The 22,217-nt window shown below is 32.0% G+C and overlaps 1 protein-coding gene across 1 annotated transcript; it reads right to left on the bottom strand.

Moving 5' to 3' along the window:
• Positions 1–1,934: 1,934 nt before the first annotated feature.
• LOC132754880 (phospholipid phosphatase 1-like) lies at positions 1,935–16,550 on the bottom strand (the record flags this gene model as incomplete). Its single annotated transcript, XM_060745629.1, has 8 exons — positions 1,935–4,144; positions 4,659–4,838; positions 5,305–5,362; positions 5,971–6,174; positions 7,535–7,658; positions 8,791–8,797; positions 11,640–11,974; positions 16,448–16,550. Coding segments are annotated over 8 exons (1,119 nt in total), but the record flags the coding sequence as incomplete, so codon positions are not given.
• Between the last annotated feature and the right edge of the window lie 5,667 nt (positions 16,551–22,217).

Raw genomic sequence — 22,217 nt, 5'->3', positions numbered from 1 at the left:
ATATGTTATTTTCTACTGGATTTTCCATGCCATACGACTTCATTTCCCTGACCGTATTGTAACAGAATTTAGCATTTTTAGCGCTTATTATCATAGTTTCAGCACCATTGCGTTGCTATGTAGCTGTCCAAGCATTTTCGCTGGGAGCTGTCTTTCATATTTTATTCATTACATTATTTCATATTTTGTTTTCATTGACATTTATTTGCACCAAATGCTTAAATAAAGTCACGGCCTTATCCCATTCAATTATGTTTGTTTATTTCTTTTTCTGCAATGGCAAATTACAATGTTGTTACAACTGTTAAATAAACCTCTTCATTTAAAGGCCGTTATGTGTTAAGAGGTTCTACTTAACATAGTAAACAGGTTCTACTAAACATAGTAAACACAAAATAGAAGATTCTTGGTTCTACTTTTGTTGTTAAAATGGTGTGATTATATTCCGATTTCACAACATCATGTTGCTAATTGATGACATCATAATGTCCCTATTTACCTTTAAAGACTATTTATGTGTGAGGCATTTTTCCGGCTGATATCGAACCTCAATTATTTTTATAAACAAAACCCGCATAGAAATTAAATACAATTTTCAATAACAATATTTCAATGTAAACTAAAAGAAATAGGACAGTGGTCACTCCATTCGTTAAAATCATGAATAATAAATCGCTAAGGCTAGAAAAATTACCAGGTTTTGTTAATAAATATTACACACCTCCTCTATTGTATGTGACAGGTCTATATTTTTCGGATAGACCTGTTTAAACAAAAGAAAGTCCGTTATGAGGTCTATCTTTTGCACGTGCACAGGTCTGTTCTAGTCAGACAGACCCGGTCATGAAATACACGTGACAAAAAAGACCTGCCAATGCCCAGACAAAGAAAAACAATCATTGAAATGCAATCAAAAATTAAAAATTTAAATAAAATGTAAATGATTGTCATAATGTTCATGTCTTACAAAATCCGGATACATATTTTAAACATAGGAACTCTGGAACAGGACCGCATATTGCGGCGCATAAATCCGAATCCGCTTTACATATAGTTTGTCCGACCTTTGAATATCTTTTCATATTATGCGAGCGGGTGGTCTTTAATTATCTTATCTCAATTTGATATAATCTGCTAATTTAAAAATCAGTCAAATTTACGGTATATTGAAAAAACAAAAGGAGTGACATCCGCCATTTGCCGCAACGTTCGGCGTAAGTTTATCCCCCTTGATATGCTTGATTTTTGTTTTAATTTTTCTAGTAATGAATACCAGATGAGTGCCTAAAATATTTATCTATGGATCATGTTTTAATATTCCTTTTTTCAGTTAGGCAAAACCAGTTTGACCATATTACTAAAGTGTCTGTTTTCTCCGTGTTAACAAATCAAAACACGAATACGCCCGATATAATGCCGCCTATACATGTCAACACGTGTAAGCAATAAACCGTTTACGTTATATCCGGACGATACCTGATTGTTGACAAAAATAACGGGAACAAAATTCTGAAAAAATAGTAATCAATTGTAGCCAAAGGGTAAAAACTCATGCCAAAAACGTTGCGGCGAATGACGGATGTCACTCCTTGTCTTTTTTTTATAATACCGTAAAATTTGACCAGTTTTAAAAGAGACAGATTGGGTTCAATTGATAATATATTTTTTGAGTCCATACACTCGGATAATACTAAAAGATATTTAGATGTAGCAGAAACGTTTTTAAAAACCGTTACACGATCGAAAATATACGCCGCAATCTGCGGTCCCGTTCTCGAGTTCCTATGATTTTAAACAAGATAATGTTTATTGAATGCACTTATCACTTATTCCAGCACCCCTTTATTTTTGAATAAATATAAATGGATAGCATATCAAAGTTAGGAAACATTTATTTATTTATTAAGTCACGTCATTTTTCAAAGTAATAGTAATCTAAGTGGTTCTTCTGTCATTAAGTTCACACAATGTAACAAAATGGACGCTTCAAGTTCATTTCTATGAAACTATATAGCAATAATCACAGCATACTTATTACGATTTTAAAATGTTAATAAAGTTATTAGTGATTTAGTATTAAAAATTTATGATGAGCGATCATATTTTTTTCTAGAACATTTTATAATCTGCTATACAAAATATAGTTTCAATTCATGTATCTCACACTTGCCAACAATATATATATATATAGTATTTCGTGTCCGGACATTGCCCTTCTGACAGTTGCCCCCTCGGAAGTTTGCCTTTTTGCCCCTTATATCTTTGGAAGGGACGAACATATGCCCCCCCTTTATTGTTTTAAAAAAGTTAAAATAATTATTTTATTGTTGAATTGTTTGCTACCAAAATTCATTGCCTATTGTCGAAATTTCATTGTGCTTAATTACACAAAAACTGTCGCGCAAATTTGTGAACGTCAAAAAAGCATCCATAAATAAATAAACTATACTGTTTCCATTGGCATACAAAAATCTATACACGAGATGACCTCTGACTAGTGACAAGTCACAACAGCAAAAAAGGGGGCAAACGTACGGGGAGCAACTGTCGGGGGCAAATGTCCTAGAATCTGCATTGTCTGATACGAAATACTATCAACATAATTATTCATTTTTTAACATACCTTCCATTACAGATTGACTTTGGTTTAAACATATTTATTCAACAAAACATTTAACAAGTGAACAATATTTACAAAGTACATTTTGGGATTGGGCAGAAAGCTATAAAGCTTATGAATGTCCTCTCCCAGTTATAATAATTTACAATAACACAGTTCATGGTATTATCATACACAACGGTTAGTTGAAGTATTCAAAGACATTCACATTATAGTTAAGTATTTAACAATGTAATATATGTAAGAGCAAACAGTAAAAAGGAGAAAAAAGAAAAAAAAATGATTGAAGAATAAAGCAACTTACAAAAAAGTACAAATAGACAAACACCTATTTAAGTATTTTTTCGTTTTAGAATCAAGTAAGAAGAAGCAAATTAATATCTTATTTGATTGCTTACAGCTGTATATATGCAGATACGCACAATAGATATACACTGAATATTTAAAGAGAAAAAAAATATTAGAAAAAGGAAGGAAGAAATGGATGAACAATGATGGAACAATAACGAGGAACTATGATGCTTAATCTAGTAAATGTCAAACATGTTAAGGTCTTAAGTACGCTAAAATCGTTTTGTATCTCGGATATATTTTTTAAACTGATTTAAAGATTGATACATTAGAATCATAAGGTAAAGTAGTAGAACCAGTAAGAATGACATTGATGGAAGGATTACAAAATTGAGATATAGTGCTTATTTATTCAGGTCGTAGGTTAGTATACTTAAGGCATTCAAGAAAGTAGTAGATTGACTTTATTATTGACAAATTTTGACACATTTAGCTTTATTTGTTATATTTTAAAGGGAAGAGCAAAGTTAATTGCAAAATATATATTGTATTTAAGCAAAACGTTGATAAATGCTTACCTGTATATGCGTTGTGTTAAAAACAATATTTGTGAATTACATCAGATGCTTTGGATTAGCCATTGCTCAAGACAATATAGTTTTACGGTGTGTAAGTTGGATATCGGCCTCGTTCATCGATCTTTCTGTTTAGGAAAGACCTCGTACTCGGTCGATATCCTATACATCAATAACAGACAACCCTAGCCTCGAGAAATACGTGCAATTACCGATCATATGATCACTGTTTAAACGACCGTTAACTATTTGAATTCCTGTGCTTTTGCAAAGATCAACTAAACGATTACCAAATGTGTTACATGTTTTATCTGTAGAGGCCCGGGCTAGGGGTTCATCTGCTACATAATCCTGTAAATCTAGTTCATCATTCATCATGTCAAATACCACATAATCATGTTTGATGCCAACACGACTATTCCAGTCTCCGACTAAATGAATATCACCATCATTATCAAATTCAAATAATTTCAAAAAGATCTACATTATACACTGTGTACACCAATATTTGGAGACTGTCCTGAATTTGTTGTTGTTGTTGTTATATTAATTAAGTTAAGTTAATAAGAATAGGATCACTGGATCTGTCAAGTGACTGTTCTTGTAGATAATGGTTTTCTTGTGACACATCCTTTCGTAGACAAGATACGTATTTTAACTGAAAAACATAAAATTTATACACTAGTACGGTATTTCGATATTTGCTGTGCAAGTTTACCCGTTTCAAATGAAACGGAAAATATTGACAAGCTTCGGATGTTATCGTAATACCCCGAACATTTTTGTAATATCTATTTTATAGTACATTTTTGACATGCCAGAGGCACTTTCATCTGTGACGTAATTATCTGAGAAAATGCCAAAATGGCGACTCGCTAATATATGCTCAATAGGGTCCGTGAATAAATAGAAATAAATAGTTTTTTGAAATGATTTTAAAATACCAAGTCGGTTTTTATACGATAACCTTGTTTAACTTAGTCCCAAACGATTGACCCGTTTGGCTTATTGTCCATTTAGCTCTTGTGAAATAAAAGGGATGCACCGCTCTCTATATACCGATTATACATGTATAATACCATTTTAAATAACAGACTAACATATATCAACACAATTTTTATTGAAGACTATGTTCTAATCAATTTAATAATATTAGTTAAGAGGAAACTTACCGACAATAAAGCTATGACCGTTCCTAAAATAGCACCAGCGATGACGTCACTAAAATGATGTTTGTTATCATTCACGCGGGAAATACAAACATATATGGCTGCGCATAAAATTCCAAGTTGTATTAATGGCAATAATGTTCTTACTTTTTTCGTACATGTGCAACGGAGCTGCAGAAAAGCCTAAAAATAAAAATAAAAGCTGAATAAATTATATAAAATAAAATGTACATCATGTCATACTATCAGCCATATTTTTCTGGATAAGATTTATACAAAACCTCGAAGCAATAAGCATAATTATGCTGCATTTGAGACTTCTTAAGCCGATAAACATTGTAAATGAACATGTATCTTTTAAAATCATGTAAGTTGTATTCATAAAATTCTTCTATACAAATTTAAAGAAAAGATCATAGTGTAATATCTTATATAATGCGTTTAAGTTTGTTTCTCTCTTAACTGCTAATTGAACACACAACTGTTACTTCAGTATGACATATCCGACCTATGCACAGTGCATAAAAGTCGGTCAAAGTGACATGTTTAACATTAGTTTAGCTACCTCTTAGTGATTGTGTAATAATGAAGAATTATCGAAAGAGATGATAATTATATTATAAGTAAATGAGAATAGAAATAATCTTACCAGTAAATATATTGCACCGAATGTTGACAAAGAAGCATGGCCTGATGGGAACGATTTCCTGGAATAAAATGACAGAAATATTAATAACTTCTTCATGATCTTATTAAGGTTAGTAAATTGCATAATAATATTATTTTAATATACTAATCTTCAATATTCATGGATTGCTGTACTCACAGACAGATTTGTCAGTCTTGGTTATACAACCGAGCGATTTATAAACACAGTATTTTTACTAATTTTATAATAAAGCAAGTGCGTTTTTGTAACGACGTTTTTTATTGGATTTAGTAAATACTATGCTTTTAAAGACATAAGTCTGGGTGCGTTATTATTTCTGCTTAAAGTCTGATATGACACTTTTGAAAAATTTAAAGTTTCATGTCTTTTCATTTTATATATTTCTATAATAATGCAAAATCAAATTTCTTTCCAAGGCAACGTAGAAGATCATGCGTTCACACTTATTAAAAATTCTTAACGCTAAAGCTCAGATTTTTTTAATATCAAATTAGCCTTTCCAAACAATTTGGTGCCCAACTAGGCGTCGCGTATCACAGCCTCTTGTCAGCTGTTTGACAGTCAAAATTTATTATTTTTTATTTCGAGAAACATTAAACCTTTTTACAGACGACAAGCATGCAAAGCGTTCAATTATAGCCATACCTTGCATCTGAAAGTTTCTTCTTTGTCACGTCTGATGTACACACGTCAGTTTGTATCATAATGTAACCATGGGAACAGTTTATTTTAGAAAAGTCTGGTTTACATAAACATATAAAATGGGGGCGGAGCCTTCCTCCAAATATTTTCATGGTTTCCGTTAGAATTAATGTACATGTCGCGGCGAATAAAAATGCTCCAATTGTTCTGAAAGAAGAAAAAAAACTTTTGCATTTATTTAGATAACTCAACATTTATCACATACCCGTTCAATTTTCGCAACTCAGTCAAAACGATAATGTAATAACACTATTTTTAGTAATTTTATAATAAAGCACGTGCGTTTTTGTAACGTTGATTACCGTTCATAACAACGGTATGATGTCATACGCGTTATACAAACAGCGTAAAATACTCAAAATCGTGTTCCGTATTTATTAGCGCCTTAATGAAAAAATGAATCTTTTTGTACTGTTAACCGTTCTAATTTTCGGGTTTGTTGTGGACAGAAAATGACATTTGTATAGCTTCTTTACTAAATTTATTGAACTCGTTGAATAAAGTGACAGTATGCTAGCAAGAGGCTGGCATATATTAATTTTATTCAACTCGTTCAACAAATGCAGTCCTGAATAAATACTTGTTCAAAATACTTTATTAAGTAAAAAAAATACATTACAACATTTTTTTACAAAATAAATAAATAAATAAATAAATAATAATAATAATAATAATAATATAATAATATAAAATAATAATGATAATAATAATAATAATAATAATTATAATAATAACAACAATAATAATAATAATAATAATAATAATAATAATAAAGAAATTGTAAAGAAATGCAATGTAGCAAGTATTTATGAAAGATCAATATTTAATTTATCAAATTATCAAGAATATTTGTATTTTCACTTTTATTTGTTATATTAAAAAAAGTAATTGTACATTTGATTATAACTCGAGCTGTTAAACTAAAGGACACTCATCCTTGTACGTACTTTTACGAAATGACGTTAACGGTCAGGAAACCCCTCGATACCTCTAAACTGTAGTTCCGCACTCTATATTTATATATATAAAGCGGACGTTTTGTTTCCCGCTCTTCTATTTTTAGAAACGAACGTCACAGGACGCTGTTTTGAAGAAGGCTAACGATGCACTTTTTCAAGACAAAATCAGTAGACAAAAAAACTAAAACCCGTCACATCATTACGTTAGTAATAGAAAGAGCATCGAAACACGAGGCTATCTGATTTGTACGAGGGGGCGTAGCCCCCGAGTATCAATCAGATTGCCGATAGTTTTTATGTTCTTTCTCTTTTGTATCATAGTCAAACATAAAAACTACGTTTTTAAATATCATGATGCTCGTTCGTTGGTAACTTTTTCCCGGGGTTTCATATTGTGACAACATGGAAAGTGTTTTTATGTTTGACTATGATACGAAAGAGAAAGAACATCGAAACCCGACGCTATCTGATTTGTACGAGGGGGCGTACTTCACCATGTCAATATGCTATATAAAAAACAACGTTTTAAAAAAAATAAACAGATGTACCTGTACAACTTCACCAGGAGTTTTTGTGCTAAAATTTTCTTTCCGTCTGTCTGTCTGGTTATAGAGGAAATAAAGTGGAATGTTTCTATGATGAACATTTGAAAAAAGATTATCCAAACATAAACTCAAGAAAGCGTATTTACGAAAGACCGATCGTGACATTTCAACTTTTTGATTTCTCGGGTGTATCTTCACAAATTCACATTTTTTTTATTCACGAGTTCACGGTTTGAACTTCACGATTTCAACTTCGTGAATTCACGATTTCAACTTCGTGAATTCACGATTTTAACTCCGATAATTCACGACTTTAACTTCGTGACTTCACGATTTCAGCTTCGTGAAGACGAAATTTTGAATTCACTTACGTGAAAATGAAATAGTGAATTCGTGAAAATGAAATCGTGAATTAACGAAGCTGAAATAGTAAAGTTCAAAACGTGAATCGCGAAACTGATTTTTTGAAGTTGAATTCGTAAATTCGTGAAGATTTTAAATCGGAAATTCGTGAAATTGAAATCTGGAATTCGCGAATTGAAAACATGAATTGAACCGCGTCATGACAAAACCAACATAATGGGTTTGCGACCAGCATGGATCCAGACTAGCCTGCGCGACCGCGCAGTCTGATCAGGATCCATGTTGTTCGCTATCAGTTTCTCTACTTGTAATAGGGTTTGTAAGCGAACAGCATGGATCCTGATCAGACTGCGCTGATACGCAGGCTGGTCTGGATCCATGCTGGTCGCAAACCCATTATGTTGGTTTTGTCATGACGCGACTCAATTCATGAAGTTTAAATTTAAAATTTACAAAGAGGAAATCGTGTTTTCAAGAAAGTGAAATGTCCCCACTGGTCTTTCGTACGTATTTCATTTATTAAACATTTCATGATAAAAAGCACCTGCTTGGTAGACATGATATATACATGTGAAAATATTAGGCACCCTCAAACTCTTAATGCATTTTTACGTTTTACCTCAAAGATCATGATTTGTGTTCTTTTTTTGGTCTCATCTTTTTAACTTGCAAACAAGATTCCATCATAAATTGTTAATATTCATTTCATATTTATGCGGGCATCTCTTATAACTCGTACAGTTTTTCGGCAAATGAGCACAAATCCAAGACGCCCCTACCAAGGAGGCATGCAATGGTTTGTTATGTATCCTGTTGTATTTGAAAGAAATGATTGCAAAAAAAAAATGTTTATTTCGGTAGGCAGTTGGTAGTTTAATATTCGATTAACAAACTACCTTCTATCTGGTAGATGATAATTCGAAATTCCCAAATATTTAATAGCTGGTAATTGGTAATTCAATCCACTATCAACAACATAAAATGTTCGAAAACGTAGTACGAAGGATGTCCGGAAAGTTCATATACATCTTCATTTTTTATTGTAAAACAATACATACGCTGTACAAATTTTGTCAGCATAAATATACATATCTAGCGAACACTTTTATCAAAAATTACTGAACTCTGACTTACGTTTGTATTTTAATATTCAGTTTAAGCGCTTGAGTTTAAACTCTTTATTTTTACGCTATACGTCACAGTATTTTTGCAATGGCCTGTATATTTGGCTCCTCCCCCTAACAAGTCATTCAATCTCGTTCGCGCATGCTTAGTAGACTGGGTATATAAACCGAGCACGCTTCTGCAAATATCTTTTCGATCCAGTTTCCGAGCTCCTGAAGCTGCCCTGAACCAACACGGAAAAATACCCACCCGCCCTTCCCATTTGCCTTGCTGTTGTCTCTTTTTTCTGTTTTCAGGTAATAATTATCGCAGCGGTACTTAGCCCTTCTTCGTCATGGCTGGAATTATCATTTCAACAGTCAATACTGGTTTTGCGACATCTGGAAGTTTACCAACGTCGTTTGCCAGACCCTTATCATTTGAATCCGACGTCGGTTCAAAACATACATTTAAATGGCCTGTGCATAAGCATAAACTCTTTCTTTTCGAACACCTGTGGGATGCAACTGACTTTCGGATATTTGTAGAATAGTCATTAGATAACCTGTAACCGATGACGGTACAAAACAAAACACTGTTTTTATATGCCATAATTATTAATTAACTTAATCCATGAGTAAAAAAAAACACATATTGTCTTTCAAAAAAAATGATATAATGGTTATTATCATTACATTGTTATACATGTTTTTAAGCACACCTCATTAAATATCACACTACCTTCTACTATTTAATTAGAATAACATTTTTCTTAAACAGAACGTTTCTCTGTATTGAGCTGTATGTATTTTGAATTTTATATGTTTATTGGCATATCTGAGCAGCTCCGTTGTTCTATATTCCGAGGAATAGTCTGTGGAGATTTCCTCCGTACATGCCAACGGATGCTACGGTTTCTCATAAAAGAGGGGTTTTACGTAGGCGGCCAGTATTCCTAAGACGAATTATACGATCAAATTTGTTGAGTAATTGTTCTGGTTTGAAATTCTGCGGCAGTTTTTGATCGTGATATGCTTGATAAATGTATATAAACACATAGCATAAATATAACACATGGCTGTATCACTCTTTTCAAAATGTAACTAATTTTTATTGATAATATTTATAAAACATAATTTATAAGCTTCCGATTTTCAAGTGTTTATCATATCATGCATTTTTCAGCACGTTGTCTCTTTTTGGAAACATAATTTTAATTGATTATATCTGAAAAAATATATTAAGTTTCCGATATCAGGTGCAATTTATAAAATGTCACTTCCGACTGTTCGGATATGAGCTTTAGTCATATAATATTATAATTGATATACATGTAATTGTTAATATTATTCTATTACCAATTGTCTGGAATATTTAATGCTCTTATTCAGCCATGGACAAGGCGAAAATCTAACATAAAATTACAGGTTTTTGCAATCGGTGACGAAGCAAAAGCTATTTTATAATATTGTATTTTATATAAAAGGTTCAAACTCTATTAACTTTACGTTACTAAATGACCAGTTATGACGGAAATTTTATGCCAACCATAAATAAAATAAGTTAAACATATATGTTGCATTAATTATCATTTTTTTCCTTTAAAGTGACTATGTTGGAAAAATAAAAGTAGTTACATACAACATATTTCCATAATCATGGAGCACTTTGACAATGACAATGGCGTCAAATTAAATTTATGTCTACCAACTATTTAATTTCTTCCGATTTCAACAGCCATGGTACCTGTCTGATGTATACTTTAATACATTTTATGTTCCTTTGCTATACTTCATGAATTTCATATTTAAAATCATTATTTAAAAATAAAGATTTCACTGGTTCCCATACTGTGTGTGAAATGTCTGCCTTTTCAAAAAATGTTGTGAGACAATCTACAATATTTCGGCCATGTTACTTTTGGTCGTCTTGAGCGCTCTTAAACCTAATTCTGTCATCACCGCTTCTTAATCTTGTTTGACATTTAAACACAAGTTGCCTTTAACATTTTATGGTTGAATTTGTTTTTAAAGTATATATTAAAATCTCAGTTTGCGCCATATTTGCATTGCTATGAAGATAAATATAATAACGTTGCTCCGTCCGTAAATTTGACGTCATTTTTGCAACACAAAATTTACGCACCTTCATTGCCTATAATCGCCGTTAACAAGATGTTTATTTACGTATGACGTCATTATTTACACTAAATATCATGTTCTAGTATACAATGATGTCACAAAATTTAAACGAGAATTTGCATTAAAATTACAATTTTAGCAACTAATTATTCGAGTAGCTATCGTAATGAAATCAAAGTGCACCATGATTTATTGATCGTGTTACCATTGTGATTGTCGCTTTGCAAATATTCTTTTTATCATGTTTTTTTTTAAATTTAAAAATATGTAGCATATAAATACTTTAGCAAAATATTCAATCATCATATTGACATGACTGCTAAAAATGATTTTATAGCCTTGTCTACGAACTTTCCGGACAGCCCTTGTATATATACATGTAAGTCGACAAATAATATGTTTTATGTAACAAAAAATGTATTTTGAAAGAAGTGTTAATCCAAAATTACACATGTCACTTATTTTATTTCTAGACAGAAATGTAAAAAAGCATGCTAAACATTATTGTTGAGTGGCGGCATAGCCCGGTGGTTAAAGCGTCGGACTAGTAATCTAACGATTGCTGGCCGCGTAGGCTTGAACCCTGCCAGGGGCAAACCATTGTTTCCGTGACCAAGAAACTTTACTCTCATTGCTTTGTACTGGTTAGTTCCAGGAACAGTCATACTTACGACTCCTATAGGTACGACGACAAAAATAATGGCGACTAAAGTTTTACTGACGGTGTCATCTTTATACGGGTATTGAATGGTCTCATCATTACAGAAGAACCCACGTTTCCAAAGCGGCTCTACATCAATAATGTTAAACGCTAGTATTAACGCAGAAACCAATACTGAAATAAATATGTTCTACATTTGCAATATGTATCATCCCACAAACATAAAATATGTACATAAAAAACATGGAATATGTACACTACAAACATGAATATGTACACCAAAAACATGAAACGTGTACATTACATGTATAAAATATGTACATGACAAACAAGAAAAATGTGCATCACAATCATGAAATATGTACACAATAAACATGAAGCATGTACACCACAAACATAAAATAATTGCGCTACAGACATGAAATATGTACATCAGAAACACGAATATGTACATCATTAACATGAATTATGTACATCACAAACACGAAGTATGTACATCACTTACATGAATTATGTACACAATAAAGATAAAATATGTACACATAGATCACATTTGATTTAGAGATTTATACTGTTTACCCGTCTTCTGATCGTATATTGTACTTCATTATTTGCCTTTGTTATTTTTTTTTGTCATATATCCTGTTTTCAGTATTTTGTGATTGTGAATGGCCCAAGACAAATGTATTGCTAAATGCCAATAAATTGAAACTTGAAACTGTTGGTCTTTTTGTATTTAAGAAATAATATATCCCAAACTGTGATTCTATTGCTAAATAACATCACTGTTTGGAGTTCGGATGCGGGGAATTATATCACGAGGGCGTAGCCCGAGTGATATTATGATGCGCATCCAAACGACAAACAGTGGTGTTATCAAGCAATAAAATCACCGATTTGGATATATTATTTCGATTCTAACACGACATCAACAAATAAATACTGCCGTACATTATAATTAGCTTAATTGCGCATGATTTGTTTCCGTACTTATTGTCAGCGAAAAATGCGGGTCGTGTTAGAATTTGATTTTGAAACTTTGCATGGATTAATTTAAATATCCTGTAACACATCTTTTATGGTTTTATATCATAAATATGATGCTCAAATGAAGATTTATCGATATTGTAAGTTCAAAAAAGCAATATTTTTAAAGATATTACCGAAGTTACAATTCATGTTTATAAAGGGTGGTAATTATAAATGAGCCGTGTCACGACAAAACCAACATAGTGCGTTGGCGACCAACATGTATCCAGACCAGCCTGCGCATCCGCGCAGTCTGATCAGGACCCATGCTGTTCGCTATCTGTTTCTCTACTGGTAATAGAGTTGGTAAGCGAACAGCATGGATCCTGATCAAACTGCGCGGAGGCATGCTGATCGCAAACCCACTATGTTTTGGTTTTGTCGTGACGCGGCTCAAAGTTACTTTTTTGTTAAGTCTAAGTAAGAAATAAATGCATATATGACAAATACTTGTAAGTACATACATGTGTATTTTACACATTCTTCGATGTTTGAAAATTGTTTCAGAAGCATAATTATGTAAATATATACATTTTCACTTTTTACAACCTTAAATACAACATACAGGATCTACAAATTCAAAGGTGGGCCAATTCATGTGACGAGGGTTAATATGCGAATGCGGTAGTTAAACCGGTCAAGTTCATATTAATAGTTAGCGTACACAAATGTATAATACACGTAAATATAGGTTAATAAAAGAAAATAAATTTAAAAACCTTTGATTGATTTTTAAAAACGAAATTGATTTCTTTTTTGGTTAACGAAAGATTTGAATATAAAGATAATCGAAGTTAGAATACCCATGTTTTGAATTAAATGGCATACTTCGGCATTAAGTCGACAAACTGCGTCAATTTCCGTCGCTTATTATCTTTTTCAATAATCGCTGTTTGGACACAGATTTATTTCTGCATCAGTTTATATAGAAACTTATTGATTGATCGTTTTAAAAAGACAAGAATGATGCCAACAGTTTACGGCAGATGCATCACTTTGAATACTTAGATGCTTTGAAGAATTGATTATCATTACCATGTGGACAAGAATTTGATATTTCTGAATGTTGATTAAAATATTTGTTGAATAATAATTTTGTACTTCAAAAACTTATATTTCACGCCCCTTTTGAAGAGCTACATTTTCAGGCTATTTTTTCTATCTACTAACACGGGGGTGGAACCCCATATATAAATCTTAAAAATGAGCACCGGTAAAAATTATATGTGAATTGCCGCTGCACCAGATGTGACTGTAAAATGAGGTCAATCGCAGGGTAAGTTTTCATCTTTTGAAACATTTATATAAAGTTCAATCCTTTTTTTTAGAAAAACGAAATGTGATTCTACCCTTCTGACTCTCCTCTAAATAACCGTTTTTGTTTTGGATTTCTATGCAGTTTTCATCGAAATATTCTTTCCGTTGTGGGTTCTGGTGTGTCGAAAACATGCAATGCGAATGAAGAAAATGGACTCAAAAACAGAGAATTTACGCAATCCCATTACAGACCGATGCTTAACATTCAGACAAATCTTGATTTAAACATTTATTGTGATTTGGCTACAAACGAAGAAATCGCTGCTCAAAATTGCATTTGAGCTCAACATGTGCTGAAGAGATTCATATGTGCATAATATAAAAAATTAACATAAGTACGCATCATTTTCATAAAGCAATCTATAATTTATTCTATTATTTATCATTCTGTAATAAAAAACATTATTATCCGAAATAGATAAATTTTCACGAGACGAGCTTGAATAACATAGCATCCATATAGAAAGAGATAAAAGACATACGAAAGAGTTTGAAAATACGTAGATATGGTGGGAAGGCCTTGCTTATTTTGATTTATTGACGTCATAGGTACTGCAATCATTCCCTTTTTATTCCGTCATGCATTAATTAATTTACTAATTATTCACTCTACTGCACTGTCTGCTTAATAGGGGAGTAATGTGAAGCGTGTTTGAATTTGTTATGACGCTGTAAGAAAGTTAGTGAAGAAGATCAAAGAAACTTTGCACATTTATTTTCCACATCAAGGAACGTCATTGCATAATATTTACATGCTTCACTTCATGCAAATAGTCGCAATTACGGGTCAAAGCCTATTTGACATATTTTATGCCTGCCCTGTAACTGAAATAAATAAAAAAATTCCATCTTTTGGCATGCCATTAAAAATGCTGATGAAACGGCGGTTAGCGTAATACTGGCGCGTCCCAGTTATTAACAGCAATGTTTTTTCTGTTTCTTTGGTTATCCAACCAATCAGGAACATCCAACAAACTTCTGATTGGCTCATATGGTGTGGGGTTTACGATATCGGTCATTGACACGTTACATAAACAGTAACCGAGGTTCCGAGTGGGGAATTAAATTAATGAAGAGAAACCAATTATAAATTGAAATTTTATGTTTATTAAAATTCTCATCTCTGTTTATCAACAATTATATACAGTTATTATTATATATCGAACTCGACTATTATGTAGAAATATCATGACCTGGGGCGGCATCTCGGGTTTTCCTTATAGACAATGTTCTCGGCCCATATTATGTAAGAAAAACCTTCGATATCGCACCAGGTCATGCTATTTCCAGATAACAGTCTGTCGCTATCACTATAACCTGTGGAATATTAAAGTGATAGATATTTTATGAATGTAAACATTATAATAGAAACATATTACATGACACAATAGCTTTACAAAGTTCAATACTTTCAGTTTGTTTGTCCAAGTTGCATAGTCTTTATAAGTGAACTGTTTCTCATACGAGCACTATCTGCTCAGTGTCAACATTTTCATGTACTCAGGCCTTTTAGTATTTCTAATGCTAGCATAAGCTAGTGAGCCCTGTCATTGTTGTGATCAAACACACTAATGTTACAATTGAACTTTCATCCAAAGCTACAAAACCTAAATTGTTTCTATACATTGGCTATTTAATGATTATATGGAAGTGGTCCGTAGTTTTGTTTACGGTTTTCTACATCACTTATGGATCTCTTCAGCACATATGGAGCTGATATGCAATTTTGAGCAGCAATCCTTCGTTTGTAGCCAAATCTCAATAAATGTTAAAATCTGAATAATAAGCATCGGTCTGTATTGGGATTTCGTAAAATCTCTGGGTTTTTTTGAGTCCGTTTAGAGACATTTTCTTCATTCGCATTGCATGTTTCGGACACACCAGAGCCCACGACGGAAAGTATATCTCGATGAAGACTTCATAGAAATCCAAAACAAAAATGGGTAACATAGAGGAGAGTCAGGAGGGTAGAATCACATTTCGATTTTCTTCAAAAAGGATTGAATTTTAAATAAACGTTTCAAAAGATGAAAACTTACCCTGCGATTGACCTCATTTTACAGTCATATCTGGTGCAGCGGAAATTCACATATAATTTTTACCGATGCTCATTTTTGAGATACATATGGGGTTCCACCCCTTCGACTAAGTCATAATTGATATGAACACCCGCAAAGGTTCCAATAAATTCAAATTTATTGCCATAAATTCATGTAGATTTCATGCAAAATTGTCATGCAAAATTTAAAATCACCAATTAAAATTATCATAAAATGATACATTGTACTTGCAGGCACTTACACAAAAGCCATAACGTCACTTCCACTAAATATACAGTGAACACGCAGCATAGTTTTTCGGCACACGTTCTTGACCTTTGACCCTCAGTATCCTGGTCCCTGTATAAAATTATTAAAATAAAATATCAAAAAATGAAGTGGCTGATAATGATGGGCTAAAAATTGGATTAATGATGATTGTTAAAGTGGCTTTCTGCTGATCTGAAGGATAAATATGCTATAGTTTGATGAATCATTGCTTATAATTGTCAAATCAAAAGTATTAAGGTGAAAATGAACCAATAAGGAAACCCCTCGACTCCTCTTGTCTACCGGTCCGCTCTCTATATTTAAATATTCTATATTTAGAAGCAAACGTCACGGGCGCGTTATAAATAACTGTTTTGAAGATATGATCAATGCACTTTTCCTAGCGTACCCGTTTATATACTATGACATGAAGTTTAATGCCGCATCAGATGAATAACAAATATGTTAAATAGCGGCTTATAAAGTTTTGGAAGCCAGAAATACACTTTTCCCTGAACACAAATTTTGAAACAACACAAAATTGTTTTTCCAGGGGCGTACCTACCGAGACGCCAATACGTACCGCCGTATAAAAAGAAGAGTTTCGAAAAAATAAAATATCAAAAATGAAATCAATAATTTGGGCGTAGATTGATCAACATATTCGTAGCTTCTAATTGATTCTATAGGTATCCTTAGGATTATTTTATTGCTGTGTCAGTCTCGAATCCGAGAAATCGGTTTTTTTTAGGAGGTATGGTTTGAATTATCTTTAAATTTCAGTTTATACCACCCTATGCGAAAGATGAGACTTTAAAACTCAGAAAACAAAATATTCGGCCTTTCAACAGAAACACGGAGTAACGTACACAATGTAAAAATATGATATAAACAATTTCTTTGGAATGTTCTTTTTTTTCAGATTGAGTTAAGCTTTAAAGAATCAATGTTATAATGCTTATAAACCTCGTCAAAGTCAAAATAATGATAAGAAATTGTCCAATATAGTACAATTATTTTTTTTTCCAGAAGAATCAAAATCAGTGAAAACTAAACATTTATTTAATTTTTTATATTTAGATCTACATGTAAACTCCGCTTATAACGAACTCACTGGGATATTCAAAACCTGTTTCTTATATCCGGAGTTCCTTGTAAGCATATAGCGAATTAGTTCGTTGTATCAGGAGTTTTTAAAGCGAACATATTTACATATAACGAACTGATTGTTTACCATTGTCCGCCATTTTTGAAGAGAATTTGATTAAGAAATAGAAATATTAGTCATTTATTTATATTTTAGACACACTACCCGAGAGCGTTCTTTTTGGAATTCGAAAATCATTTCTATTTCAGTTTTAGTTTTACTCCTTATCTCAATTTCACATAAAATATAATATTTTGTTTCTAAACTATTTTTGTTTTCTTTCCATGATTGAGAATTAACAAGATTTTCGATTTTTCCTTCCTTTTATATTGAATATCTTCTATTATAATTTAAGGGTGACTTTTACTAATGTAAGATATAGATTTCTTTTCATTTAAATCAAGCGTACTTAGCAGTTTGCAATGGATCATGCATGCAAGCATGCATGATTATGTTGAAAACCGATTATAAATTATTATAATTAATTTATTTGAGCAAAAGTATTGAAGAAAATAAATAAATAAATAACCGTTTTATATTGGTGAAAAGAGCTCATGCTAAAAATATCCAAAATAGAAAACTATACAAATTCATTTGAATAGATGTACTGAAGTACATACAACGATAAACGGTACATTCGCCCGAGTTTTAATCCATGCATTTACAAGAAAAGCATTGATGCAAAGCATCAAAGGGCGTCCAAGCAAGAAATGCAGAAAGTGAAGATGAACTAGTAGGCATATGATGTCAAGATATTCTTATAAACTTTTCAATGGTTAATTGGTTTTTACCAAAATGAACGGACAGAAGACATTGTTCATTATGAACTTTGATTGGCATGCTAGAGATTAGAATATTACTTGTTATTTCTTTATGATCGTGATTATTAATAGCAACGGATATACATGTATACAATCATTTATAATCCATACCCATGTGTAACGCATGATCAACACCACACTTGTGGAATTGTCCCTTATTATGTAATCGCTATTAGCGAAGACCCCCTCTTAAGATATCTGTTCACACTTAGTAAAAATATGACACTGGTTATATTACCATGTCATGTTGAGCATTATTGTTAATTATACAATAATTGTAATATCTATTTTAATAACAAAAATACAGATTTTATGATTATTGTTTTCCTCTCCTTTTTGTGTTTTATGTGCTATTTTAATACTGAGTTTTTTACGTTTACTACTCTTTTTTTTTTTAAACTGTAAAATAAATTTTAAGAATTCAAATGTAACATTGACCGACGATTATAAGTCAAAACTTAACTGGAAAAAGTCAGTAAATTATGGTTAATCTTTCAATATATAATATTGTTTATTCTTAAACCATGTACATGTACATTTGTATTTTTCTTTATCATTTTTTAAATTATCAATCAATTAAATAATTAATAAATTCTAATTTGTAACTTTGAATAATTCCTCGGCATCTTTTCTAAACACGAATAACAAATTAAATAAAATGTTTCAAAGTTGATAGTGTCATATTAAAACCATAAAAATGTACCTTTTTTCACAATTATTGTACATGTTTATTGTTTTTATCTCATATAGATAAAAATGAAACATGCTATTGTTGTTGTTGGGTTTTTTTTTCGAATTGTATGTTTATATATAATAATAATCAATAAATTTGAGAGTTGATCTATGTTTATTAATTATTGTAACCAAACTAAGTGACAAACATTCATTTTGTAAAATATTTTTTCTGTTCTGTAACGATATCAAACATCTACTCCAAAACCGGGAGAGACCGGACAATAAACGTGTGATACTTTCGCCGGTCACTAGTATCACGGTCAAAATAGACCGGGAGAGACCGGAATTACCGATAGGAGTACATCCCTCTATAAAAACATTTTCGGAATATTTAGGTCATCAACTCATCATTCTATTTTAAAATATCATGATGATAACCCACTGTGTACTACAAAATGATCAATAAAAAACGAAGAGACGGGAAAGGTTATTGCATTTGAAAATGTTTGCATTGCGAAATCCTCCAGTTCGCTATTCATTGTACATATCGCGACATTTCATTTTTTAATTGATAATAATCAAGCACCCTCATACCGATCGGAATGATCGGCTTTTATTATGACCGACTAAAAGGCTCGAGAAGTTGCTGTCGCCCTTTCACAAAATCTGATTTCATTCCATAAAGGGGCGCCGCGCTTCGGCGCGGACGCCAAAAATGCGGGATCTATTTACGGATAGCCAATATTTTGGAGTTCGTTATAAAAGTGTAATTTTCTGTACTATTAACTAAATTGGGACTAAGAAATGAGTTCCTTATAAGCGATAATTCCTTATAACCGTGTTCGCTATAACCATATATTTTTATATTAAATAAAGAAGGCCAAAATTCGGGCAAAAATAAATTGTTCCCTATAACCGGAAGTTCGCTATAACCGTGTTCGCTATAAGTGAAGTTTACTGTATATGCAAAATTATGCAAAATCAAGATCTTGTCTGCAACTTGGAGTTTGCAGCCAAATGCAAGGGAGTTAGCTATATGGAATTTACCTTGTAGCTATAAGTCAGTATATTATTTGTTAATTTAGTAACATTCGTTGATCTTATATTCATTTCAAATTGTGTAGAATAGTTTTGGTCCTATGAATTAGATCTTTGCAGCGAACCATTGCCAGCATCTATCGTTACAAACCGAACTCAACTTCTGTTTATTTGACCGTAAAATGAATACATGTATTTACAAAATATATCACTACAGAAAGATGTTTCTACTGCATTATTTTATTGTGTATAGAAATAAGTTGCATACTTCTGCAAACAATGACATATTTATATTCTTTATTATACGTAGTCTCATCTATACATATTTAAAACATAGACAAATATACAACGAGAACAATGTATAGCAATATAAGACACGTCATGTACGTCTCAATTATTTTATTTTCACCAACTTTAGATAACGAGTTGGCGAGCATCCTTTTATTTGCGTGAGGCATTTAACTTCCTGATGAAATATCTTAAATATTTCGAATGTAAACTGAAAAAGTAGAGTTGAGAAAGACAATATTTTTTGTTTTCATCATTGACTTAATACGCATTTAAAATATTTTAAGGGACCTAATTCATCATGCGATACTACATCTTAGCTGATAAATACGATAATATTTCGTTGCACTAAAACATTAAAGCTGTTGTGTTTGTATTAAAGTCATACAGATCATTTTAAAGTATCTCATGTTAAGTTATGATGAAACAAAAGAACAATAACAAAGACAAAACTTGTTAAACATTTTTTATTACAATAGAGAGACACCTGGCTATGTTTTGTTTTTCTAATAGTAAATAACTTTTGAACTTTTTAAAACATTGTCAATGTTAGACTTCGTGCAATTTCTCTTACATTCAATACATGTACTTGATGTTATTTTCATAACTATAGATAAAGACAACAGAAGTACAATTAGCTTAGATGTCCCCTAAATCCCTTATTTTGCACATCTTGCTATATATTATATAAATCTCTGGAGACCAAAGACCTGCACACGGCGTACACTAAAAATAGGCCAAGGTACGTCCCTGTTTTCTAACAGAAAATAAAAGCTGAATACTGCTACTGCTACTGCTCTACTATATGAAAATGTCCATATTTTTTCTATTCTTTTAAACACAATCATACTTTCTTTGCTTATTTTATTTCTTATTTCTTTAGAGAAAAAAAATGTTGAAATCTCTAAGAAAGAACATTACAAACTGATTAGTTGTTCGGACCGGGGTTGGAACTTCGAACCCTAGACCTTTCACAATCTAACGCCTCAAACACAGGCTTCCAATATTAAGAAAAGGTCAGACGCAAACCAAATAATTCTAAATTTAGAATGATGAAGATTTCTACGGTGATTTTGGAGATGATCATAATTGCAGCATTGAACATATAATATACTCGTATTATTTACAATGGCATTGACGACGACGTCGACAAGGATGAAAAAGATGTAAGTCATGGTGGCGGTGAAAGTTTAGACGACGAAATGACGACATGAAAAAAAACATAAGAGGATAATGAATGGAAATATCAATGATGATGTTGACTTCGGTGGAGATGATAATTACGGTGCCGCTGACGACATCAACGATAATAATTATGGTGGTATTAGTGATGACGACGGTGATGATGATGATGAAGATGGTAATGATGATAATGACGACTATGATGATGATGACGAGGATGATGAAGATGATGATAATATGATGATGACGATAGTGATGAGAGTGACACTGAAATTATTAATGTATATTTTTTCAATGGGAATATCATTTGTAAGATCGTTAAATTCATTTACTTATGTTAGCGAATGATAAAGATATATGTAAAACTGTTTTTTTTAATTCAAAATGACAGCTGAAATATTATATGTAACATTAGCGTAATGTGGTTTTTACCTTAACTGAAAAGTGTCTGTTTTTAATTCCAAGAAGTCTAGTACGTCCCATTTCACCTTATTCAAGACCCTTCGATTCCTGGGTTTAAAGTTGTTTACCGTTTGATAACATGTTTGTCAAAATTAATCTTATGTTAAACGTATCAAAACATGCATAGTCATTAAAATTCAAATTTTTTA

This window comes from Ruditapes philippinarum, unplaced genomic scaffold, assembly GCF_026571515.1.
Source record: "Ruditapes philippinarum isolate M1 unplaced genomic scaffold, ASM2657151v2 ctg8244_1_1_1_1, whole genome shotgun sequence".
Taxonomy (NCBI): domain Eukaryota; kingdom Metazoa; phylum Mollusca; class Bivalvia; order Venerida; family Veneridae; genus Ruditapes; species Ruditapes philippinarum.
The sequence above is the reverse complement of the archived record's forward strand: the minus strand, read 5'-3'. Positions and strand labels throughout refer to the sequence as shown.